Raw genomic sequence first — 27,686 nt, forward strand, 5'->3', positions numbered from 1 at the left:
GTTAGAGGCTCAGTCGACCCCAGGGCCATAGTGCGGCTGGAAGACTTAAGCGAATCGAAAGTTTCCTATGCCCTCATCGGGAATCGAACCTGCGACCTTCCAGCTTGTAGCCTAGTGCGTCAACCAGCTGCGCTAGAGCGTGCCCCTTACATTTTGGACATTTAGTGAGTTACGGCTGAGATGCGCGTCGGTCCTCATGTGAAGCGTCCGCTGTTGTCGCCGATTTAACCGAGATGGAAGTTGTGCAGAAGAATCCGCAGAGCCGCCTTCCAATATCAGATTTCTTGAAAGTTCATTTGACCCTTCCACGCCGACGAAGAGGATCATCGTGGGGGGAATTGCATTTCTTAGGACGTTTCGTGGCGACCGCGTATACGAGTGGAACAGTGAACAATTCGTGACTGCATGACCGGATTGACATAGGGAACTGACTGGACGGGCACAGTGTGTCCCACAAGCAGATAATACTCCTGCTCCATGCAGGGCCTTGCTTTGCGCAGACAAAACAGTTCCCTCGCGACACTGACACAAGCCCGTACCAAGTGTCAGCCAATGAATCCATGGATATACACAAACAGATCTGTCTGGAGGGCACTGACCTCTGACCTTGGATGCAAACAAGACAACAGACTACCGACTAGCGATGACGAAGTGGTTCCCGAGCTACAAGCATCGGAACCCCGGCTCCTATCGTGCCGCTGACTGCGCCGCATGACCGGGGTTTGATTCCGGTGGAGGCAAAAACCTTCCCCCTTACCACCACGCCCACGTTAATCTGTTCTGAGGTTACAAATGCTTGGAGCTTTACCTCCACACTCGTACACGTTTTAATAATATAACAGTTAGGCACTAGGGAGACATTCCCTTTATACTGTGGTCTTCTGAGTCCGGTAGTAGGGGGAACTTCCACTTTCGTACCGTCCTACCTGACTGTACTGTGGCATAATGAGATACCAGAATATTATCACGTGACTGAGTGACTACAGAAGAGGTTACATTGGTAATCGGATTTATTCGACACTTTTAACACAACTCGTGACTTGGTGCACTTTACAAATCACTGTCACACACACACACACACTTCACTGCGCTGCTTGGTAGCGGCTTCCGACAGTGGACGTTCCTCTGCTTCCGGGCTCACGTCCTCGCAGGCTGGCGGCTGCATCACGCAAACCTACTCTTCTGTCATCTCAAGACTCTCTTAATGGCAGCTGGGCCTCGTTATATAGCCTTGGCACGGACCGCACAGAAAATACCGCTTCCGCTATTGCGTATTCGTCCGTTGCCGGAGAAACTCCGTGTCCACAGAGCTGTTCCCTAGCAACGGCTGTGTACTGTCGCCTGTTTAGGCAGCTGTTACTTGGCAAAGGGTCTACATGTCACAATATAAATGTTTATGAGACATCAGGTTCATAGTCCTGACCATGAGCTCACCGCCTGTCGACTGAGTGAAGATATTTCTGGTTCCTCCAAGAACGAGAGCAATGTTTAAACCAAGCGCCGAGCGATGTTGCCTTCTCAAGACGGACTCCACCGAGCGGTTTATTTATTTAACGACGCTGTTTGTATATGAGATCTTATAACTGTCGAATGATCCTACGATAACACGTGAACACGTGGTGTGTTTGGAAGTAACTGGAAGGAAATGTCGTTGCCGGAATGAGGGTATTTTGCCAGCTTTCATCTGGAGAGACTGAAGAAAATCATGTAACATCAGGATAGTTGGTGTCCCCGGCGAGATTCGAACTGTGCACCTCACTGACACAAAACAGAAGGATTATAACACTCAGGATTACGGGGGTTTTGGACTCTGTCCATCGTCCGGCGTTCTAGAACCTAGAGAACACAGCGCTTCGGTTCAGTCCAGTGCAGTGATTGAGGTTAGTTCTTTCTAAGGGGCCCAACTGAGTAGGTGTCTCTCCCCACCCTCATCTGAGGACGGAAACACATCCAGTTTCCGAAACGTCGTGTTTTCTAGTCTCTAGAATACCGGACGACGGAAAAAGTCCAGAAACCCAGTAATTCTGAGAAGGATTCTCTCTTGAGAACTTTTTGTGTCTGCCTGAAGCCTTAGAGCACTGTTTACACAGAACTACAGGTTGCGGCAGTTGATACGTTGCTACCACGGACTTGTGAGACCGGGGCGGGCTGCCCCCTAGCAGCGAAAACGAGCAACACTGTCCGGCTATGTCATAATGAACATAAATAAGGAATTGACGGATTGAGGCCGAAGATTTTATACCCCGCCCAGATTAGATACGGAGATCATCGTCAGGGTCAATGCACCATACAAGGCTGCCAAACCCCCCCCCCCCCCCCCCCACACACACACACTTCCAGCGAAGTCGAAATTCCCGCGGAAAGAAACCGCCGGGAAAGTCGCGAGATACACGCACCGCATTTGACAATACGTGTATATCGTAGCGTGTGTAGCTGCTGCTATGCAACGGTTGCGAGAAGGAACATGCGTTGCTTTGTAACGGTCAGTAAGCTTGTCAAATATACCCGAGCTATCGCTAGGCAACGGCTCGGTGAACGGGTTCCCGAGGCAACGGATATGCATGCAACGATCGAGGTATTGTTGGACTATAACAATGTAAACGGTCAGTCGAGATCAGGAGTGGTTAGTTTACAGCTGGCATTGAGGGAACTGACAAGAGGACCTGAGCACGGGAAGCTGAAGAATCTCGACGGTTAAAGCCGTTGCCAAGCAACGACTGATTAAAGAACAGCAGACTGGAAAAGACTTAGCGGCTGCTGTAGTGATCTGTCTGCGGTTCATGCTGTCGATATATTTCTAAAAACTACAGTACGTATACAATTTTATTACACGCTTCTCCTTACACTACCGAAAGTTGTTTCCTGCTCACCCCAAACATGGACACTACACAACGTTTCTAGGACACATCAGTAAACGTTTTGATACAAAAATAACTAAAGCAACAACACAGACAGGGACTAAGGTTAGGGTTCGCGCGTTTGCATCCGGAAGGTCCTGCGACCGGCCATCGCGATCAAGGTTTCCAGTGGTTTTCCTCGAGCCTACAGCAAATGCTGAGTCGGTACCCAGATTCCGGGTCGCACACGCAGCCACCTCCCCTCACAACAGCGTCCACTTCCCAACGCTTTACCTTCTCTCCTGGGAACTTCCAAAGCAGGAATACTGTTCCTGTTTCATGTCTGACTGCTAGGCGGATGTCTCTGCCAGTAAACACTTTGCGGAAATGAGTGCATGTTTCCACTTGATAAGTGTATCGATCAGTGTGCGTACACGTGACACAGCTTGGCGCAGGCCAGTGATCTGGGATGTTCCTTCCTTGCGTGTCAGTAAGCCGGCTCCTCAGCCGCGTCAATCTGCAATTTTGGTTCCCTACGCTCTTACGTGATGCCATGCACCGTGAACCCAGCCTCAGGACAAAATGAGAATCACGCCGCGGGAATGCACGCACCGAAATGGAAGCCGGTTCTGCCGTGCTCGGCTAGGACCCAGGACTGCATGCCCAAATATATATAAAAACTGCAATAACAACAAGAATAAGTGACCAGTATTGCTCTAATTGTAACTAGTTCAAGCTTATCTTATCTATTTTCATTCACTTGAAACCAAAGTAGCTATACAAAAACACATTTATGGATGATGCAAAATTGAAATGGGCTTGCGAGTAGCGCGCCCTTCGGAACACCAGGACACACGTTTATATAATGTAGACCTCTGCATTGCAAACACTGAGAGGGACTGTACAAGTGCTACCTGATGATGGCAAGAAAGTGGCCGAAACGTGTCGTAATTATAGAAACCGTACACTTACCCTAGAATTATACATATTATCACATGTAGACATTTGTGACTTATAAGACGGGGTTTGGATTCGATTTATTGCACCTTATACATTCACAACTCGGGACTACAGGCAATACAACACCATCGCTATTCTGCACACTTCACAGTTCACCGTTACACACGCACTAGGATTCTCAGTCTTCACTGGCCGTATCCTGGCAACGGATATACCACAGTCTCACTGTAACAGCAAATCACACGTGAAATCTTCTTATCACAGTGTAATTCCTTTCTTACCATCTCTTCTCAATCACCTTCGACTGAAATCTCCAAAACTCGACCCAGTTGTCTTCCGACCACTGTTCTGTACTCCTTCACGTCTTCCAACCGTGCTCCTTATAATCCCTCGGCACGGACCCCACGGATAATACCGTTTTCTATTGTTAAGGATGCGTATTTACTGGTCCGTTACCTAACAAAAGACGTCCTATTGTTGCGTGCGCGTGTGTTGCGGGGATGTGTTTACCGACCCGTTGCCTAGCAATGGGTATACAAGTCACAATATATCGTGAGACTGAAACTGAATAAAGAAATCTCATGTCTCCTTTACGTGCTACGTGTCCTGCTCATGCGTCAGCAAAGAACATTTCAAAGAAAAAGCAACTATTTGCTTAGAAGTTCTCTCTGTTCCTCTGCTCGTATGTCACAACGCGGGAGCCGCCGGACAAATTTCCATACAATTGGCTGCTGGGAAAGTTTATGAAAATTAATCTACAATTCCTTTTTGTCAAAACCGAACAGCAACAACGGACACGTCACGTGAAGACCTACGCGCGTTTCTGCGCGCGCATCTCGAGCGGAAAGCTGCAGAGAAAAAAGAGACATGTTGCGACCGACTCGCCTGCGTCAAACAAGGGAACGAAAGCGCCCAAATTGGGCACGTGTGGCGACGCGGCTCCAAGTCCCCATGCCACGGCATGTGCATGCAGTTCTGCCTGCACTGCTTCGAGGTGTTCTCATAAAAAGTGACGCATTTCTAGGTCAAGGGGCGTCAAGGTTAAGGCCCAATATGACGCGGAGTGACGTATCACTTGTCGACAAGTACGCTCAAATATCAGTCGACGAAAATACGAGAAGCACCGGTTCCGCTGCTCCAGTGTCAGAGTCCGACAAGCTGCTCATAAACACATTACTCACTTGAGAGAGGCTCAGGGGTCAAGGAGTTTGTTGTCTAAGATTTGTGCTGTCCACGCGGAAGCCATTCGAGCTCTGTCACCGTGCACACCAGACGTTTCGGAGAACATACTGCTTACATGTTTATGTATTTATTTGTGGGGGCAGGCGCTAGCGAAGTTGGAAGAGGCACTATGCTACAAGCCGGAAGATCGCGGGTTTAATTCCTGATGAGGTCACTGTATTTATCAATTGACCTAATCCTTCCAGTCCCACTATGACCCTTGGGTCGACTCAGCCTCTAGCAGAAATGAGTACCTGGAACCTTCCTCAGGGTAAAGAGTGGCCGGAGAGTACAGCTGGCAACCTCACCTTCATCTGTGAGCCGATTGTCTAGGAAATGTGGGAGTCTCGACGTCTCACAACCCTATGGGCCTCCATGGCCTGTTATTGAACGGAGTTGAATGGCTGCGCAACTGGCAGCTTCTCTGCTCCGTGGCGTTGGCTGTCAGCAGCTCCCATTCCACAGCGCAAAACCGTAGGATAATCTAAAATTGTTGGGAAGGATGCGGGTGGAAGCGGTAGTGACCTATTTTACCAGCATCCCAGTACTTGCCTGAGCCATCTAATTCCTCACCCTTCATGTGACTGGAAGGTTGCATAACGTACTATATAGGTGGAAGCAGCAAGTAGCTCCGAAACACCCGGAAACCTATTCCAGAATTATAACAAGGACAGGTGCTGACGGGGGCACGGCCGAATGTTAAGAACGTTGTTCTCGAAAACACTGGAATGCCTGGAACGAAAGGTAAGTAAACAAGCACATGTTGATATCACGTGACCACAATGCAGGCCAGACTGTTCACATGAACACAAATATTGGATCCTATGAAAATATTTGTGGACAACAGCGCATCCACATCAAGTTCCGGTTTCTACCTGCTGTTTTGTATCGGTGTGAAGGTCGGTATCTCGCACTGAGGATGATGAAGGGGAATATTCACGTTTATGAGAGAGGAAGTAAAAATTACATGCTGAGGAACTTTGCACTACTCACCAAATATTATTAGCAGGGTCAATTCAAGGAGAGCGAGAGGGGTTGGTCATGTAGGATGCATGGAAGGGAAACTTGAAGGAATAAGGTTATTAGGCGCAGATTGGAAGATGATATTAAAAAGGATCTAAAAGAAGTAAGGTTGGGGTATGTATGCTGGATCCATCTGTCTCAGGTTAGTGCCCAGCGGCGGGCTTTTGTGAGCGCGGTAATGACCTTTCGGGCTCCATCAAATGCATGCAATTTCTTGGGTAGCAGAGCGACTACTAGCTTCTCATAACGTGTGCACTCAGCGAGTTCTTCTGTCCGCAGTTGTTCTCAGACTGTGGGCCGGGTTACCGGATACACTAGGCACTTCCGGCCAGACTGCTGGCACTATGTTGCGGTCCCATTCCAAACCTGACACCTTGTTGGAATTCTGTTGCCCCTGTACTTATGCATCGCGCCTTGAAGACGTGTACGGCTCCACTCACTTCTTCTGGCTTCCAGTGTCTTACGTCCGCACATGCGTGCTACATGCATCCAAGTATCTCTGTTGGCAAAGAACAAGTAGCTACAAGGAGCTGAGCCATTCTTGAGAAGCTTATGCATATTCAGCTCCTGTAATGCGACGGGTCACACGAGCCGCCACTGTCTCATTCAGCCCACACCCTTCCATTTTAATCTTATCTTCACATCTATGCCTTCGTATTCCTAACAGTCTCTTACATTCTGGTTCCCTTTCTAAAACAAACGTGTTTCCACAGCAGCAACTGCACTACAACAGAGGAGTGGTGTTTTCTGCGCAGTCAGTGCCGATATGTTATAAGCAGAACGACTGACGAGTCAGAACCAGAATTACCTTACGATTGGAGATTTACCGCCAATTAGGTCTTCTTGGCGCCAAACAGCATTAACCGGTTGGGCTTTGTGGCGGAGACGTCGTGTGTTTTCCGTGAGGTACTGAAGCGGTCCAAATTAGGAGAAACTTTAAGTAATTTCTGTATGATTATGTTCTTTGAAATTAATTGCTTTCGGCTCGAGAGTTAGTCCGTCCATGATCCTGCCTCAGTTTCTTTCATTTTTCCCTCAACTTCCTTTCTGCTTAGGCTACCTGCTTTCCATCCTGCCGACACTTAGGTAGCGTCTCTATGAAGTCAGATTTGCTTGACGAGTGACCGTATCCTTTAACTGCTATTACGGTTCACTTACACACATACATACACACACCATACTTCCCAGATTTTATAATTTAATTCACCCCCGCAAACTTACTCAGCGGTCAGCTGACTGTCAAGGGCCTCCGTTCAAGCTGTAAGTATGGTTTCAGATACTTTACACTGAGGAGACCTCGAGACTTTTCTTCTTCGTTTTGCAACTCGTGCATGGCAGGGTTTAATATTTTCTGAATGGTGTAGAGTGCTACAGAGGACTAACGCCCTGTGCTGCGTATGCCGCGAGTTGACGTCTTACTAGCACTAGATCGCTTACTTTGGGTTTCCGTTTTGTTCTGTCCATCCTGCTTTGTCGGCCTTCAGTAGTACGTATCTCAGCTAAAGAGTCTTCCACTGGTAGTTGGTCTGGTGCCTTCTGCAGTAATCTCCTGAGAACGTCTGCTGGTTCTACAGCCTCCACGTAGGGCACAAGCTCACGCATATTTTGTATGGGTTTCATGGCTTGCCTACTTCACGAATGGGATTACTCTCCGGGTGCCGGGTGGGAGAGCCCTTGGTCTCAACGCCCAATTTTGTATGGGTTTCATGGCTTGCCTACTTCACGAATGGGATTACTCTCCGGGTGCCGGGTGGGAGAGCCCTTGGTCTCAACGCCCAATTCTGTATGGGTTTCATGGCTTGCCTACTTCACGAAAGGGATTACTCTCCGGGTGCCGGGTGGGACAGCCCTTGGTCTCAACGCCCAATTTTGTATGGGTTTCATGGCTTGCCTACTTCACGAATGGGATTACTCTCCGGGTGCCGGGTGGGAGAGCCCTTGGTCTCAACGCCCAATTCTGCAAATTGCGACCCACGGTCGGACAGTATCGCCTCCGGCTGCGTGATTTTGGGGAAATAATGATTTCTGAATTCGTTGAGACAGCTCCCGGCAGTGGCCGCTTCCAAAGGGCAGAAGGGGACATGTTTAAAAAATATATCAAGGCATACCAGTAGATCAATTTAAACTGTAAAGTATTCCACCTGTAATGCAACGGGAACAAGGAACAAACAGCACTAAACACACGCAACTAGTGAACGGAGCACTGAAACTGCCGCTAGAAAGACAAGATGAAAATATCCTACGAAGCAAATTCACAGCAGCAGCAGTGTGCCTAAGGGTACTAAGGGGCCGCGCCATAGCTCAAGCGGTTAGTTTCTGGCTTCTCACCGCGGCGACCCGGGTTCGATCCCGGGGTCTGGTGAAGTGGGATTTATGGTGGACAAAGTGGCGCTGGGGCGGGTTTTCTCCGAGTACTTCGGTTTCCCCTACCAATCTTCATTCCACCAAATTCTCCATCATCATAATCACCCGGGGCAAGCTACAATAGGCCAATCGGGCAAGCTACAATAGGCCAATCAGTTGCCGCCGTGCCGAGTGGACCCAGTTGGACTCCACCCCCCACTAAGAGAATTGAAAAAAAAAGGTACTAAGAACAAAGCGTACAGTACAGTGGTCCCCCAAAATAATGTGTTGCCTGATGATGGACCATGCGTGGCCCGAAACATGTAGTACTGACATCAAATAACGTTCAACGCAGCGCTGACAAGTGCAGCAAGTGTGCAGACAACTACTGTCACCCCCGCTCCTCTGAGTGTGACATGAGTCTGCTTGCTGTGTGCCCACGCGGCTGCCTCTTCTCTGACCTTTGGGCAGGTGCTGCCCTGTTATCGATATGCGACAAGGAGACTGACCCTCGCTCACAAAGGGCAGTCCGTCCAGCCTACTTGGATCCGAGGGAGTGGAATGGATTGCAAGTATTTACACAGCACGCAGCTGCATCGTGTAAGACCCACACCAAACGTTGTTAGGGTAGTCGGCCTCCAAAACGTGGGGCGCGACCCCTGGAGGGGGGGTATTCTGCGGAAGGGGTTACTCTATTAAATCTTGCTGACTTTCCGAAGCTGCGAGTGGACACAGCTATATTTGAAACAGTTGTTGAGAGCTTGCCTACCCTCCTTAGGGGTGGGTCACGACCAGCAGTTCGAGGAACCTTGCCTTGAAGCCTGGCGTGACTGTCGCTGTTCGGGCGAAGTTGCGACAGACTTGGTTACTCCGGTGAGTTGGAGTCACACGTCATCAGAGGCTGAACTCCGGCACTGTTGACGTGGGGACATCTATTTACCGCTGACATCAACTGACGTAAGATGGCTGTCATAGGGCATGTGACGCCATGTAGTCTGGTAGGAGCGTTAATGTCAAGGTGGAGACAAATAGATTCTTCCGAAATGTTGGTAAGGACTAACCAGTATATACGGCGTCACCTCCGGGAGAGTCCCAAACCTCATACGAACAGATTTTACACTGTGACGCGCCGCGGCGGTCATTACGCCAGATCGACGCTTGTTCAGTGAGTTTCTAACTGGGAACTGCAAATATTTTATGTCATTTGACGACGTATATTCACCACTTAAGCACAGTGGCAAGTATGGTAAGTATGTGTACCATGTACTTCAGCATTGTGAGTATGTGAAAGTGTGCACGCGAAGCACCCTCTCTCTCTCTCTCTCTCTCTGAGCAAAGCAACAGCACGGATAGGGCCCAGTGTCAGGCGAGAAGTCAGTTTGCATCCGGAAGGTCCTGCGAAGGCCATTTCGATCAAGGTTTTCCGTGGTTTTCCTCGGTCCTGCAGTAGATGCTTCACACGCAGCCCTCCCAATGGTAACAGCAGAAGTTCAGCCTAATATAGCACTCCAAGTTCCGCTCATAAGCGATAAAGCAACTTCTTGAACTTCGAATGTGGCAGTTTCCATGGCTTACGGGCCTCTGGTGGCATTCCACTCTGTTCGTGTACACAAGTGGCTGTTTCCTTTGGAAATGTAATTATTATTGTGAGGACTTCATTTTGAATTGTGTAGCTCGAGACGTGGGGCGGGGGGGGACACATGTCAGGAAGGAACGGAGAAGCAATTTGCGAAATGCTAACGCTGGATTGATATCAGTTTAAGCCTGTGTTTCGCTTTGCGTAGAATGCAGCCGTGCGTGCTGGTTTTGAGTTGATCTGAGTTAGTTGGTTGGTGCGCGATTGAGTCAGTCAGTCAGTCAGTTAGTTACTTAGAGAACCTCTGTGGTTCAGTCCTTGTGAGCTGTTGCTGTTAGAAGCTGGTAGCTGGGGCCGGAACAGTTCGGGAACCAAGAGGAAAGTGAACGTCCGTCGTTAGCAGACGCTACCGAGCAACGGCTAATGAAGACACAGCATACTGAAAGGACTAAACTGTGTGCTCTGGTGAACTGTAAAGTGTGGGAATTAATGAAACAGCTGCACTTACTTACAGTCACGGATCTGTAAGACTTCAATAAATCCAATTCTCAATCTACCCCCGTATATAATCACCGCAAAGACAAAGGTAAAGTTGTCCCTCTGCTTAGCGTATGGAGGAGTGGATAATCATTACCAGGGCCCGGATTTTGATGACCTGAAAATATTTAAAAAATTACCTATAAAATGACCGAAAAAAAAACAGAAATATGACCTAAAGGAGAAAAGAAACAACACTTCGCTTCCATATTATTCACATTTCAGAAAACATATGAAGAAAAATTCCCTAAAATGGCCAAAAATGACAAGAAATACGCTTAAAAGTCCAAAAATTTACCAAAAAATTACCTATAAAATTTACATTTTTGTAACCAGCAGCTCATATCCGAGATTTATATATTTACGAGGATCGCATAGTATAAAAGGAAAAAAAAAGATGACATGTCATCAAAATCCGGGCCCTGATCATTACATACACGTGACAATATTACGAAACTGACTTTGTAACCTTGCCAGTATGGACAGTGGCCACTATTGTTAAAGAGATGTAGAAGAATTGCGGTGGAGCTCTGTTTCTCTTTAACTACATAAATACATTTTAATTTCTCAATTTGAGTGCCATTCTTTCTACGTATAGAGCTGTATCTATGGCACACACATTGACAGTCACAAGGAAAGGATCCACACCCTGGGGGAAGGGTAACACTTCTGGCTGTTGCTAGAGAAAGGCGCTGCGTTTTCCTCTATCACAAGAAAATTTGTCGTGAAGCATACCAATGGAACAGATCGCTCTTCTTCTGAAAGTAATTATTGTAGAATGGAAATCCGTACATAAAACCTGATGCAACATGAACAATTCTTTCAGATACAATCAATATACCAGTAAGCGGAGATATAGCGCCATACTGGTCCAACCGGCGTCGTCTGCCGCAATTTATCAGCAAACAAGCGAAGCATGGGCACCGTAAACACAAGAACATGAAAACGGACAAAAGATAAAGCTACAAGCGCGAACATGACCCCAAAGTCTGTGACCCTAATTACCCGCTGTTCTCTTCCCCTCTGCAGGCTCTGATTTTCGGAAAGGCGCTTTCCCTGGTTCGGGGCGACAGAACCAATGAGACATGGCCCACAGAAGGGAGTGTTACCCTGCAGGGTCTGGGTGTGCGCCCCACCCCACTCCATCTCCAGATATCAAAGTCCTCTAGTGCTGATAATCGCGTCTGTTATGTCAGACCGGTTCAGAATTAGTTGTGAAGAAGAAAGCTCGAAGTTTAGACGTGCCTGAAGCCTAACTCTCGAGGACACAGCTCCGTCTGTCATCACACCGCCGACCAAATAAGGGCTACACAATTTTGAAACTGCGCTGCTGAAGATAAGCTCAGGAAGAAGTCAGATGTCACTTGAGGCTTCCAGAATTGAGACTCAAGTTGTGCAAGTAATGCCAGGGTTAGGGAAACTCAAAATTCAATAATTTAGGAGTGGAACAGTCTATACTCACGGGACGCATTTGTGACTTCTATGGCGAAAACTAGAAGCAGTTATTTCCAGAGATACAGAATCCGCATTTCTGTTCTTTAACAGTGTTCACAGACTCCTCGAGAAAGAAATTTGAATAGCGATTTAAAATAATATAGAAACTTAAATAAACTTCTATAATAAACTAAAACTTCTATAATATAATTAATTTAATAATAAAATTATAGCACTAATAATACGGGTTTAGCAAAGTCTCTGTCACATTCACAACAACCAAGAGTTTTCAGAGGCATCCGAATAAGGTTTAAGCTGGTACACACACTATCAAGAAGGCAGTTATTGAAGATACCAAAGAGTAACAATGCCGATGAAGGATTTCTCGAAACGACAATGGCTTACGCTCGTTGTATTTAGCATCGCTGACTTCTGCAATGCCATCTGCGTGTCTCTGCAGGCCCCCTTCTACCCAAAAGAGGTAAGTTGAGCATTTCGTGCATGTATCTATGCCGTTCATGAACCACAGTGACAGACAAGTCGTAACTGATGTTCATTCCCAAAGTTCTGCAGAAAAGAGTGCAACAGTGGAATATGATATTAAATTAATAGAAATTCTGAGTTTATTGAACAGTATATGTCGGGATCACATATTGGTTTGCTTGCAAGGATTACGAATTAAAGCTACTGTCTTCTGGGGCGTGACACCGTGCAGTTCGGTAGCTAGGTAGGGGAGCATAAAAGGGACATCTTGTCAGTCATTTTGAGGTCGGACGTGAGATTCTACCACTCTGAAGATGAAAGCTCCTCAGCAGTGTTTTTACATACCTACCAAACTACACGGCGTCACATCAGAGACGACGCTAATCTCAATACCGCCATTAGAACCTCACATCTCGAATGGGCATTTAAGACTCAGAAAATGTTGTACAAAATCTTTGTTGAAAAGAGCACTCGGTTTGCATTTGATATTATGCAAGAGAACATTATTACATAAGATCCAGAGATTTCACGGCGGCTGAAGTTGATAAAATCTTCTCGGGCTATCATCCGTGTCAACTGGTTAAAAATCACCGAAGTCTCATGACAATCTCTGGTCTGAGACTCAGACTCTGATGATGGGGACAGAGATGGTTCCTGCAACGCTGGTGATTTTTAACCAACTGACACGTTACTGTGACTTGAACTTGTGACACTGAAGCTTTCCCTGTAACAGGCCGTGGAGTCCCACAGGGTTGTAAGATGTCGAGGATCCAACATTTTCTAGACAATCGGCCCACAGATGGCGGTGAGGCTGTCAGCCTTACGCGCCGGCCGCCCTTCACCCCCCGGAAGATTCCTGGTACTCATTTCGCTTAGACGCCGAGTCGACACAAGGGCCATAGTGAGGTTGGAAGGATTAGGTCAATTGAAAAATCCAATGGCCCCATCGGGAATGAAACCCACGACCTTCCGGCTTGTAGCATGGTCCCTCAACTAACTACGGTATCGCGTGGTCCCCCAAAACAGCAAAACTGCGGTCGGCTGCCGGCTCCTACCGCGGCGGTCCACATTCGATCCCAGGTTAAGGCAATACTTTGGTTCCCTGTACCAATTCTCATTCCAGCAAACGTGGAAGTGGCCGTGGACTAACATGCGGTACTGTCCAGGCATATGCATGGAGGCATGTCTGTCAGTACCGGGCACACACTGCGTCTCCACGACTTCTGTTCGAAACATCCTTTGCTCCTAAAAGCATTTGGCGACCCGTGTCCGTCACGGCTGGGGAAGAGACCACGTATTGGAGCAAATTCCCCGATACCAAATTTCACTGAAATTCTTTCAGCGCGTGCCGAGTTGTTACTTACACACGGACACACACGACGCAGAATAACATGGCCCCGCTTTTTTGTAATTAGCAATTCTGTACACGAAGAAGACTGAATTATCTCCAGACATGGCAAAGGGGCAGACTTTTATGATGAGGGTGATGAACATTCGCGATGAGAAGCGTGGCACGTTGATCAGGAGTGGCCGCCGCCGTTACTGTGATGACCGAAGTTCACTCAGAGACATTTCTTGCCTGACCTCTGACACCATCTCCACTTCACCGATAACTCCGACAAATTGATACCAGTGTCTTGAGGCAATACAGCATGGGCTCCAGGAACACAGCTGCTGGTATGCTTCACTGTGTGAACCTGAGGCTTGAACTCGCGTCCATACAACCCTCCCGGGGCACACTACAGTTCATCTGTGAACCCTTCGGCGCGATTTCCACGCAAAGGCAGCCAGTGGGGTTAATTTAATGGCCATGTCTGCAGCTCGGCTTATACTGAGTCGAGTGATAGGATGATTCATCAACTGGAAAGGATAGTGGCCTGATCTCAGGTACCATCCCGTCATTTGTCTCGAGGGATTATGAGAAACCACGACACGTCCTGCCTACGCGTTTCCGCGCTGCAGAGAGCAACGCAACCCGCTCTGTAATTCTTACGGTTCCGAACACACAGAGCTGAAGGCACGTGTTCGGATCTCTTTGCTTGCCGATATCAATGCTTCGGGGTAACCAACTCGGAGAGGGGGCTGCATTCGTGTGGCTCGTGTGGCGGCGAATTTCGTCAGTAGCCGAGTGAACACCGGTCTCTAAAGTAGGGTTCAGTTCCGTGCAGTTAGCTGCTCACGCTAGAAGTTCCCTTCCTGTCGCCATTCCACTTAGGTTTCCGGGTGTCTTGTTCGCACAGGAGTCCGGCGGGAAACGTGCGAAATTTTAAGTCGAAACACGACGCTTTAATGATAAGGATATGGCAAAGGATAATGACAATCATTTCTCAGTACGACAAATCATAAATTGTCCACTCCGTGACCCCTCAGAGGTTAGCAAGCGACCCAGTGGTTTTATGGCTTGCAGCCAGGAGGCGCCAGTGAAGCTATTGAACTGCCGCTGTGACGCAACACACTGCGAGCCGGGATCCGTGGCTCCCAAATCCTGTCACATTGAACCATCAAAGTTCAAAACCAACGTAAGAAAAATTACAGATAAAAGCGTTCACAGTGACGTCGGCCTATGCTTGCAGATTAATATTGAGAAACGAGATGTCGTCAGCCAATCAGTAGATGGAAGCCACGTTTGGTTCCCATAAAAACCTGAACAAGGCCTTCCGGAAGCAAGTAGAATGCACGTTACAGTAGCTGCCTGCAAGAAATGACACCATCATGAACTTTAATAATGTGTTCAGGTTTCCAGAGTTCTAATGAGAACTGGTGTAGGGCCCATCTCCCCCACTTGCCCGTTTCGGTGTGTGCTGGTGAAGCCTCGTGCAACCAATTCGATAGCCAAGTCAGCTTTTTCAGTTCCTGCCTGACACGGTCTGTAACCCCGCAGGCTGCGACAGCCCTCTACAGCCTCACCTCGGTCCTCCTGCCCCCTGGGTGCAGCCCTGTGTTCCCTTCCGTGCGACACGTTATGAGACGTCGAGGCTCCCACACTCTTCCTAGACAATGGCGGTGAGGTTGTCAGACTTACGCGCCGGCCGCCCTATACCCTCAGAAAGATTCCTGGTACTCATTTCTGTTAGAGGCTGAGTCGGCCGCAGAGCCATAGTGCAGCTGGGAGGATTAAGTCGATGGAAATTATTTGGTTCCATGTTTACGTCATTAGGATAGTTGGGGAGTGCACTATTTGGTTCCATGTTTACGTGATTAGGATAGTTGGGGAGTGCACTATTTGGTTCCATGTTTACGTGATTAGGATAGTTGGGGAGTGCACTATTTGGTTCCATGTTTACGTGATTAGGATAGTTGGGGAGTGCACTATTTGGTTCCATGTTTACGTGATTAGGATAGTTGGGGAGTGCACTATTTGGTTCCATGTTTACGTGATTAGGATAGTTGGGGAGTGCACTATTTGGTTCCATGTTTACGTGATTAGGATAGTTGGGGAGTGCACTATTTGGTTCCATGTTTACGTGATTAGGATAGTTGGGGAGTGCACTATTTGGTTCCATGTTTACGTGATTAGGATAGTTGGGGAGTGCACTATTTGGTTCCATGTTTACGTGATTAGGATAGTTGGGGAGTGCACTATTTGGTTCCATGTTTACGTGATTAGGATAGTTGGGGAGTGCACTATTTGGTTCCATGTTTACGTGATTAGGATAGTTGGGGAGTGCACTATTTGGTTCCATGTTTACGTGATTAGGATAGTTGGGGAGTGCACTATTTGGTTCCATGTTTACGTGATTAGGATAGTTGGGGAGTGCACTATTTGGTTCCATGTTTACGTGATTAGGATAGTTGGGGAGTGCACTATTTGGTTCCATGTTTACGTGATTAGGATAGTTGGGGAGTGCACTATTTGGTTCCATGTTTACGTGATTAGGATAGTTGGGGAGTGCACTATTTGGTTCCATGTTTACGTGATTAGGATAGTTGGGGAGTGCACTATTTGGTTCCATGTTTACGTGATTAGGATAGTTGGGGAGTGCACTATTTGGTTCCATGTTTACGTGATTAGGATAGTTGGGGAGTGCACTATTTGGTTCCATGTTTACGTGATTAGGATAGTTGGGGAGTGCACTATTTGGTTCCATGTTTACGTGATTAGGATAGTTGGGGAGTGCACTATTTGGTTCCATGTTTACGTGATTAGGATAGTTGGGGAGTGCACTATTTGGTTCCATGTTTACGTGATTAGGATAGTTGGGGAGTGCACTATTTGGTTCCATGTTTACGTGATTAGGATTGTTGGGGGAGTTCACTATTCGGTTCCATGTTTACGTGATTAGGATAGTTGGGGAGTGCACTATTTGGTTACATGTTTACGTGATTAGGATAGTTGGGGAGTGCACTATTTGGTTCCAGGTTTACGTGATTAGGATTGTTGGAGGGGGGAGTGCGTTACTTCACGACACTGCCAGCTTCTAGTGCTATGAATTCGAAAAGATCTGGAAGAACCGATCATGACCTAATTGCGGCAGTAACCCGCCATTTGCCTGGAAACACAGCAGAAAGAAAGACGAAGACTGTGAGTCATGACACCCGCTGTCCCGGTCGGAATTAGAACCGAGCACCTTCCGAATGCAAGTGAAGAGAGTTACCGCTGTATCAACCCGCGCGGTAAGGAGACCAAAGTTGCAAGTCATCAGCCGTCGATGACTTCGCGAGCTGTCGTGGAAATTCCTTCCATCCTTCGTAATGCAACAAAATACGAGAAACGTATCTATGTAGGCTATAGGATCTGCCCGGTGTCTCCCCGAACGGCGTCATGAAGAAGGGTAGGGAATATGGGTGTTGGCGTCTGAGAGAAAATCACGGGAAAACTGTCGATTCTGCTGCTACGTGAATGGGTTCGAGTTCAAGCCACTTGTCTCCGTTACTTCCTCCGTGGCGGTAACCATGGTAGCGAGACGCATGTACAGTAGGCATTGTAGCATTGCATGGGAATGCTAGTAGTGCTAGGAAGGGTGACCATGACTGGTCATGCTCAGAACCCTCAGCAGCGTTGCCTCGGCGTCCAATATCAAGCGGCGGCGCTCCAAATGCAGAAGATAAAGAGAACTCAGATAATGGGTCAGTCGTCGTATTGGCCGTGACCCACATAACACATTATCTGTACAACGGATCGCCGGGCACACATCAATTTGTCAGAAATAAACATATTTTTATCATGTTAATGCAAAATGGAGTCAGACAGAAGAAGAATATGTATGTATGTATGTAGCTGTACTACTCTCTGGGACGTTGCGGTGTGGGGGTTGTGGCACCGACGGGCGGTGGGTGGGCCAACTACGACGCTTTCACTATTGCAGACTAGGTTATACAGCGTCGAAGGGTAGAATCATAACGGATGAACTGGAAACAATTTGGGAGGGGGCAGACGGGCCCATTCGAGATACAATCCTAGTATTTCTCTGGAAGAACTGAGGAAAATTGCGAATACCCTCAGTGAGAATAGCCGGTCTGGCCTGGAGTACTGCTACTACGAGAAGCCGCTCGGCGACACCGTGTAGTCTGGTAGACAATCACCAACATTTCGGAAGAACAAACTGCCTCTATCCCGAGCATAAATCGGTGATACTTATACATAAAAAAGTAAATGTATCCCTGTAACAGGCCGTGGAGGTCCATAGGATTGTGAGATGTTGAGGTTCCCACATTTTCTAGAAAATCGCCTCGCAGATGGTGGTGAGGTTCTCAGTCTTACGCGCCGGCCGCCCTTTACCCTCAGGAAGGTTCCTGGTACTCATTTCTGTTAGAGGCTGAGTCGACCCCAGGACCATAGCGCGGCTGGAAGGTTTAGGTCAATTGAAAACTCCAGTGACTCTATCGGGAATGGAACTAGCGACATACCGGCTTATAGCAGTAGTGCCTCAAGCAACTACGCTACCTCGCGCTCCTCGGTGAATATATGTATAGTGGCGGAAAGCGTTCTGAACGCACGCCATGCTGTTCCTAACGTAACTCGCCTTTGCAGGCGGAGCGGAAGGGGGCCACCGCCACGGAGTACGGCCTCGTCTTCGGCATCTTCGAGCTCGTCGTCTTCTTCATCAGCCCCATATACGGCCAGCACGTAAGTATGCAGCACTGCACTGCACCTGCGCACAAGCCATTCTGCAATGCTCTCGCCAACCAAACTATACGGCGTCAACATGAATTATAAGGAATTATGAAGGAGAGCGGTCATTGCATAATCGAGGTACAATCCCGGAATTTTCCTGGAAGGACTGAGAAAACCACGAAAGAGCTTTTGTCTAGGCCTAGACTTGAACTGAGCACCTCCCCATATTTATAAAAAAATCAGTCAACAGTTTTTATTTCGGGGCTGTACATTTTATGTGCTCTATTGTAAAGTCTGCTGTGTTGTATATTTCAGCTTAATCGGATAGGCCCGAAGCTACTGTTCAATGGCGGCATCTTCACCACAGGAGCATGCGCAATTCTGTTCGGGTAAGTGCAGACTGTTGCTCTGATAGCAGAGAGATTCACTGCCGCTAAACGTAGAGTGCGGCTACGTAGCCGGTAACACAACAGTCAGGGCCATTGTCTCTGTGCCCTAGGCTCCTGGACCATGTGAACGAGCACTGTCCCTTCATCGTGCTGTCCTTCCTGATTAGGATAGTGGAGGCCTTGGGAAACGCTGCCTTCCTCACGGCCAGTTTCGCTATCATAGCCAAGGAGTTCCCTGACAATGTCGCAACAACTTTCGTAAGTATCTCGACGATCACAGTTCGGTTCCCGCACACTGCATAACGACTCTGAGACCTGCTTCAGGACTCCTTACTCTTATTTAGAGCCGGCCGGAGCGAAAAGATCACCACTCACCTTCATCTAGTTAGTGTTCAGCGCAACATTCACGTATTTGGAGGGGCCGGGTTCAAAACCGGATCAGATTTCTCGTGATTTTTCACAGTCCCTCGAAAATGCTGGAATAAGCGCACATTTGGACACCCACCCAAACTCGTCACTCACAACAAGTCTGCCATCTGGTAGCTATGCTCATCGTCCGGTATTTTAAACAGTTGAAATCGTGGGAGGTCCGTTACAAACGGCTAATCCCAAATCACGTTGTGTTCTTCAGAATACCGTATGCCGGACAATCCTTACACCATCGTCAGAACCCTTCGGAATCGAGTTATAACACGTGTGGCTAAACGGCGTTCTTAATTATCCCAGAATCAATTTATCATGTAAACTTGCTATCTGCGCCATCTTGGATTTCACAAAATTTGGGGTCTTGCGTTTGAATCCACTAATTTTCGACTGTCTGGTCTCCCATCTGAGCACTTCTCCCGCGTATGAGAACCCCAGCATTCCCTACACATATGTATATGTTGAAACAGGCAAAGTGACCTATTTCATGTAAACGCGTGAACGGCATTTTGTATTTTTTCCCCTAAACCAGCATTTCCCCCAGGGGACTTTAAAGATTATTCCTAGAAACGCAAAAACGTGTGCCGGTAAAGATGGTGAATTAATTTAAATCCCAAAAGACAATATTAAATTACAAAGACACGGTTTAACGGAAAAAGTGCTTCCCAGTAAGCAAACTGAAGTTTTGGGGGCCCCAAGAGCGTTTGGGAGCCACCCTCTCTAAGCGATTCGAGAGGCTGAGAAAGTTAAGGACTTTTGTTCCTTTTCAGGCATCGTTGGAGACGTTCTTTGGACTGGGGCTCATAGTGGGGCCCACAGTTGGTGGGGCTCTATATCAGGTAAGTCCAGTTCAAAACACATCTTGTAAGAGTTCAGTGTTTAGGTTAACAGGATGTTCTGACAGACCGGTCTCAATTTTCAGGTAGGAGGGTACACAACGCCATTTGCAATCATGGGCTCAGCGCTGTTTCTTGCGGCCATTATGACAGCGTTTGTGCTCCCGGAGCACGCAGAACCCGCGGAGGATGCGCAGCAGGCCTGTGAGTGGACTTCGCTATCGCATTTCCGTCTCCTTCACTAAAACTGAATGTGTCCCATATTTCTCTTCAAACTTTCGTTCAAAACAGTTTTTATTCCGATAAACATTGAGCGAGTTATGCTCGAGATGCGCGCGCAGAAACGCGCGTAGGTCTTCGTGTGATGTGTTCATGTGCCGTCCGTTTTAAACAAGGCCGTAATGTGTTAACACATTTTACTAAAACTTTCCAATAATGAATCTTATGAAAATCCAGAAACCAGTTCGCGAATTGTTACATGCGGACGGACACGCGCGCATTTTACAGCTCCTCGTTGCGAATGCGCACAGATGGATCTCAAAGAAGCTAGGTCTGAGGACGTGAACTGGATTCATCTGGCTCAAGATGCCGACCAGTGGTGGGCTCTTGTGAACTTCCGGGTTCCATAAAAGGCGGGCAATTTCTCTAATCTGTGACTATCGACTTGTAACGAAGAAGACTGCTCCGTGGACTGAGTCACTTTTACTACGTTTCCCGGTTTTAGGCAATACACATTTTCTGGGCAACTCAAAATTAAGCAGTCAATGTTTATGCTTGTCTTTACACGCAGAGAAATTTTGCTAGAAGGAAAGAAAAAAAAAAGCAACTACGTCGGTAAGAACAACATGGCGGACGCATAAACTGGTACCGCCAGTACAGAAATCTAGTTGCCATGGTAACAAAACTAACCACAGCAACCAGACTGTACTTAGTTCTGTTAACATGTGCATCAAGGTCAATGAGAACTGCTAGGAGCACTACAAATGCCAAGCAAATTGCCTGCACTGTGGTGCAGGTTGCAGCCCTACAACCCCGTGACAATGGGGCCGCTGAAAAAAGTTCCATAGATCGACCCAAGTTGTTATGCCCCCTCGCCTCAACCAGCCGTCACGCTGTCCTCTTCACACGAATGTCCGCTGGGGGGACAGTTGCACTGTCACACTAAACTCACGCGTCTCTTGTCTCCCGCAGCGAGCCTACTGCAAGTGCTTAGGATTCCCGGCGTGCTCCTGGCCGCGTCCAGCATCATCGTCACGTCCATGAGCATCGGGTTCCTGCAGGCCACGCTCGAGCCCCACCTGCGCCAGTTTGACCTGCCCCCGATGGTACTGGGCCTCATGTTTGTCATCAACGGGGGCACATACGCTCTCACGGCCCCCTGCTGGGGCTGGCTATGCGACAAGAAGGTGATGCCCAAAATTGCCACCGCCACGGGCTGCCTTCTCATCATCATTGGTTTCTTGCTAGTCGGACCCGCGCCCTTCATTCCCGGACCCACGTAAGTTCTAACCGAGCGTTGCTCCTTCCGTTCTGTTGTTGCTCCTACCATAGGACCCAGGGACGAAGTTTCGCACTGGCCAGGGTGGACCCCGTCCGTGGATCGTGAGAGACCTCTAAATACCCATCCAGTCCCCCAGCTTGGATCTCCTCTTCAACGCGACTATACGGCGTCATAGCCCACAGAAACATCACATCTCTCATACATGCAGCACCTAGATTTTTCGGGGGTTGCAAAGCTTTATGGCACCTAAACCCCTTTTCTGGGAAAAATTGTACGTTTCCGAACTCCCGTTTCGTAACTGCCAGTTCGTGCCATAATTTTGCATGACAGCTGCATCAGGCGTCGGTCTAAACTCTGAGGTTCTCATCCCAAAAGACAGTACTCACCGTGAATGGGTGTTGACTACCCTCATATATCGAGATCAGCGATAAACGGAAAGTGGCGGTGCGTTCAGTATGATGCTGGATGCGTTTCGATGAAAGTAATTGTACGTGATTACGATTTTACGATTATCATCTGATGAGGTTCTTTCTGTAAACAAGCACACTTGGTGTAAATCTGGCTAGGATTAAGAAGTTTAAAGCTAGACTGTTCCACAACACGCACGCTAGAGATGTGTAGCTGGCTCTTCAAGAAGGAAACAACGGAAACGGAAACGGAAACGGATCATGCAGCACATCCGCCGGATGCGAAACAGAACTGAACCATGTGACAACCCACACCACGACCAAGCACCTAGGACATAAGTCAAGAACTGTAAACACGGACCCAGGGCTACTTAACGGTTCTAATTAGTATAAAACCTCCTAGACATTTTAAGGTTCAGCCGCAGTGGCAACGGTTGGCACAGTTGGCACAATCCACAAAATGGATGCACCGTGTATATAAGATCAAACGGCGTTAACATGGCTTGATGATGGCCAAATGGGCCGAAATATGTTGTGATAAGGAAGTCTGGGATAGTATGCATGTCATGTTGTACTTTCCGTTAAGAGCACAAGGTGACCCTCCAACAGAATATTCCAGTTAAACAGAAGTTTAGAGGCCACGAGTATACAGGGGTGCGCGGGGGAGGGGGGGATGTGCAGTAGTGCTGCAGACACAAGAACTGTCCTAATGCTTCCTGCATTTGGCATGTTGCACATGTGAAGTCATAAGTGTTTTTGGAAACACTGCTATGACGAGCTTTACTTAAGTAATTTTTATTAATGCTAGTGGGGTGGGACTAAGTCCCTTGTACTGCTGCCACTTCTGGGCTATTGTACCAGCCCCAGATGATAGATGAGGGTGATTGTGGATCAATTGGTGGAATTAAGATTGACAGGGGAAACCGAAGTACTCGGAGAAAACCTGCCCCAGCGTCACTTTGTCCACCACAAATCCCACGTGACCAGACCCCGTGATCGAACCCGGGCCACCGCGGTGGGAAGCCAGCGACTAACCGCTTGAGCTATGGCGTGGCCAAAAATACATTTTAAATTGTGGACACAGAGTGAAAGCCAACAAAAGGGCATTAAGCGGAAACTGTGGTGAGGAGCACACTTTAACCAGGCGCACAGGATAATGAAGAAAGTCGCACAGTGAGGAGCTGTTAGAGAGAACAGATCAAGGGGAATGAGTTGATGAGGCATGTAACAGATATAAGAAACCTGATAAACACATATAAATTTTTTATCAAAAATCTTGAAGAGATTAAGTCACTTGGAAGACCTGTGTGTAGGTGGAAAGATCTTCAGTAAATAAGGTGTGGATTCATCTGGCTCAGGTAGGAGTGTCTGTCTGCTGGCTTCTGAAAGAGGCTCTGCCTCATGGAGTTAGACAGTGAGTAATAAGCATAACATGTTGTTCCAGGATCCTGTGGGTGTCCATCTTAGGCCTCGTGTCTCACGGACTGGGCATTGCTGCTCAGCTTGTGGCCTCCTTCACAGATGCACTGAGAACAGCCATGTAAGTTACACCAGACATGTAATGTGTCATTTTGCTGGGTCTCCACTTTACAATTGTTACACGTGGCCTTTTCGCACTGACACCTCAGTGCTCATCATATTTGGGGAGGGGGGAGAATGTATGTTCCCTTTTGTAGTGGAAGTTCAGTAAGTCACATGATGTAATGGGCAAATTTAGAAAGGCACATTCGATACATAGGAGCCAGAATAGGGGCCAGGCAGTGGGGTGAAGAAATGGGGAAATGGGGTTGATTCTCTGCATGGATGGAGATTTCTCATCTGCACTGGAGCTGTATCTCAACTCACCCATAAATCATGATAATTAAGCACAGGGACCTTTACTTTTCCCTCACTGTTCCAGACATATTTACGTCATCAAGACTTCCTTCCCACTCCAAAACACTTCATCATGTTTAAATGGAAGCTTCCTATGCATTTCAGATCCTACGGCTTCCCAAACAACTTGGAAACTTACGGGCTGATCTCTGGACTCTGGACATCAACATTTGCTCTTGGAGCCTTTGTGGGGCCCTCCATTGCAGGGATACTTTATGACAGCGTGGGATTCAGGAATGGCACAATGTTCATTGTGCTTCTCAATGTGATAGTGGTACGTGAGTTGCTATGAGAGCGATCTGCAAATCATACTGAAGTGGGTGTGTGGGTATGAAAACTTCCCTATCTTCTGGGATATAACGTCGCGTAGTCTGTTTAAAGTAAGCCGCACCATAGCTCAAGCAGTTAGTCGCTGGCTTCCCACCGTGGCGGCCCGGGGCCAATCCCAGGTCTGGTCAAGTGGGATTTGTGATGGACAAAGTGGCGCTGGGGCGAGTACTTCGGTTTCCCCTGCCAATCTTCATTCCACCAAATTCTCCATCATCATAATCACCCGGGGCAGGCTACAATAGGCCAATCAGTGGCCACCGTGCCAAGTGGACCCAGTTGGACTCCCCCCCCACTAAACGATGCCGACATATCAGAGGAACAAGTCACCTCCAACTTCACGGTCAAGCAGCCTTGAAGTTGGAGGTGACTTGTTTTTCAAAGTGCTGGCTGACTTCCAACGGACTACATGGCGATACATCCCAGATTATTAAACTGTCCATAACCACTGCTGTGAGAACCTCATTTCTTACACATGGATGCATAGGGACCAGTGGCAGGCCCTTGTGAACAAAGTAATGAAACTTCATGTTCCATCAAAGGCTAGGAATCCCATGTCCTGCTGAGCAACAGCCAGCTTCTCAAGGACTCATTACATGTAGTTATTTGTATGAAGTGTGTTGCCTGTTATAGGGGATCCTGGTGGTGATATTCATATGCTGCTCTCGCCAGAGGGTGCCATACAAACAGGTTCCCCCTGCGGAAGATCTGAAGGTCACCACAAGTAACTCTGAGTCATACAACTCAAGCAACGGCCATGCTGGGGGCAGTGCCATTGCTATCGAGCGGCCACCAGGTATGAACGGCATCATCGCCTGCAACAGCTACAAGAACCGCCATGGCACATGGCACCGCAAAGAAAGTGGTGCTATTCTTATTGGGCCCTATAGCACCAGCTATGGCAGCTGTGAATCCAGGGGGTTCCTTGAAAGCGTTGCGTAAGCCCAGCGCCAAGGTTCACAAGTTTCATTGTGTGTGTTCAGTGCTTTATCACTTGAGGACATTGGTCACCACCGAATGGGATATTACAGGTCAATGTGACAGTTATGAAAGTGGTTGTGGCCAATTTAATCCTTTGTCCATTCAGTTTGCCACATTAATATGTGGTGCTATCAGCCCAGCTTTTTTCAGGGTATTTAAATTTCAAATGAAATTTTACTGTTTTCCTCTATTAGTAGGGAGCAGAGATCTTTTAATTTTTGTACGTTGGGAGGAGTAAAGGGTGAGTGAATTACCCAAACATTTGCCTGAAAATAACCATCTCCCTGCCATCTGAAATTATGAGTTGTCTGTTTCCAGTTCTGTCATTCTAGCACAGTGTTACTTGTGTTTAAACTATACAGCAAATAAGCCGATAAAATATCATATTTTTGGAGAGTCTCCAGATCTCCGGCTTGTGAAATTTGTCGCTCGTTTCAACTGATAAACAGGAAAATATTTTGTAATTAGCAGCATTTGTCATGTTCGGTTTATATTGTCAGAACGTTGCAAGGAATCATGCAGAAATGATTTTCTTGAACTTGTTCACTGTTACATTGCACAGCTTCCACCATGTTGAAGGAATGCCTGAGGAGTTGGCCTGGAAGGCCCTTGCACCCTTTACACTGTGTTGAAACCACGGTACAGGTTTTCTACACAACAGTTCATTTTGTATCAACAGAAGCTCAAATAAATTCACAGATTTCTCAGGTAGAGTGACATTAAGGAAGTTACTGAAACTCTTACAAGCACAAGAGAAGAGAAGGCTGTGAAACTGACAGAGAAAGAGTGGACGGGACAAGTTGGGCGAGTTCCTCTTTTGAGATTTTCGGTTTCCATCGGGATAATTAAATTCATCATGTTGAAAGATGGAAACATGAAGCCGAGTCTATAAACAATGCGAAAAGTGTTTTAGCTGCTGGATCAATAATAACTACGGAAGGAATGTTCCTCAGTGTCATAAGATTTTTAAAATACGTCTTACATTACATGACTTCATTGTTATGTGCCTCTGAATACAAGGATGGCCTCCCAAGAATGTGTGTAACTTTACATGAACTCCTCTAGTATGTGCAAATGAGTAGCTCTTTTGCATTTGTGTAATTTATTTAATTAATAAAGCATTTCAAGTTCTTATGTATTATCTTTAAGGATTAAACATAAAAACATACAAAGATGTGAATATGCCAATTTATATGACTTCTCCAGTAAAATAAGTTGTTAAAACAGGGATTCTGCATTTCATTGTAACCACCTGGATGTGTAATTTGATAATTCTTGTTATTCAGCATCCTTCCATCCACTTCTTTAGGAATAAAACTGTTTCCTTCTGCCATTGACATAGAAAGCAGGAAAACTGAAATCATCCTGCTCAGCTGTGCTGCCATCTGTGTACTGATAGCAGGAAGCAAGATTAATTCCAATTTGCAAATAGGAAGCTGGAGCACGGTGGTAAAATCACTGAAGAGTCATTACCTGAACTGTTACTATTTAATATATTAATTAAAATATTTAGATGTTATAAATTTCCTTTCATGTCTTCAGTGACATTCCATTCATCATATCATTATATATAGTTCATCATCAGTAATCACCGCTGTACAAATATTTTTAATGAGAAATAAATATTTTGATCCAGATGTCAGTCATTTTCATTTCTTCATCAGATCAGATACTGTGAAATATTCTTGCATAACTAATGAGGTCTCACACCACAACAGTGGAAAAGACCACTGGACTCCGGACTCTCCAACAGTGAAGAACCTGTACTGTCACTAATTATGCCTTGAGACAGAACAGGTTTTATGCAGGGTCAAACCTTGGTCAGGAAAGTGGCTATTTTCACTTCAGCTTCAAGTTCTGATGCAAAATTCCTCCGACGGCTTGCTTCAAACTCACTATCAAAAACAAGCAACAGTAACTGAACTTTGCCCCGGATATGACTTGCTTTTCTTGTCAGTATCAAAATGAAAAGTAGATAAGGCTTCAAAATGGAACGACACTCAAATTAAGAAATCAGTTTACTGATGTAATTAAACAAATATTATGATTATTATTCGAATCACTCTAAAAAAAACTTCTGCCCCAAAACTTGCGTTTAGCAGCCACAGCTAGCGGGGGGGGGCACAGTAGCAATAGTTGGTTGAGGCACTGTGCTGCAAGCCTGAAGGTGGTGGGTTCTGTCCCAGATCCCACATGAGGTCACTGGAATTTTCAATTGACCTAATCCTTCCAGCCACATTATGGTCCTAGGCTCGAATCTGCCTCTAACAAAAATGAGTAGCAGGAATCTTCTTTGGGATATAAAGGGCAGCTGGGGCATAAGGCTGACAACCTCACTGCCTTCTGTGAGCTGAGTGTCTAGGAAATGGGGGAGTCTCGACGTCACACAACCCTATGGACCTCCACAGCCTGCTGCAGGCTAAATCCATACTGGTAAGAGGGCAGGGGAAATTTCATATCTCTGGGTGAGCTCTATGA

At 47.1% G+C, this 27,686-nt stretch overlaps 2 protein-coding genes across 3 annotated transcripts in view; one reads left to right on the top strand and one right to left on the bottom strand.

Moving 5' to 3' along the window:
* The window catches only part of LOC111865470 (protein takeout), a 95,953-nt gene that overhangs the window by 63,332 nt on the left and 4,935 nt on the right, over positions 1-27,686 (bottom strand). The window contains exon 1 of one of the 2 annotated variants that reach the window (XM_023853546.2): positions 22,005-22,708. The exons of the other annotated variant lie outside the window; for it this stretch is intronic. The gene's annotated coding sequence lies outside the window, so the exon portion shown is untranslated. Of the gene's footprint in view, positions 1-22,004; positions 22,709-27,686 lie in introns of those variants that run through there. 2 annotated transcript variants of the gene reach the window in all.
* On the top strand, positions 11,691-26,845 carry LOC111865468 (MFS-type transporter SLC18B1). Its single transcript, XM_023853540.2, has 10 exons — positions 11,691-12,412; positions 18,386-18,481; positions 18,785-18,858; positions 18,969-19,116; positions 20,052-20,120; positions 20,204-20,321; positions 21,309-21,615; positions 23,470-23,565; positions 24,006-24,174; positions 24,861-26,845. Exons 1-10 carry the CDS (start codon positions 12,299-12,301, stop codon positions 25,167-25,169), a joined length of 1,500 nt encoding a protein of 499 aa, XP_023709308.1. The 5' UTR covers positions 11,691-12,298; the 3' UTR covers positions 25,170-26,845.

The sequence above is a fragment of the Cryptotermes secundus genome, unplaced genomic scaffold (genome assembly GCF_002891405.2).
Source record: "Cryptotermes secundus unplaced genomic scaffold, Csec_1.0 scaffold454, whole genome shotgun sequence".
In the NCBI taxonomy this organism is placed as follows: Eukaryota; Metazoa; Arthropoda; class Insecta; order Blattodea; family Kalotermitidae; genus Cryptotermes; species Cryptotermes secundus.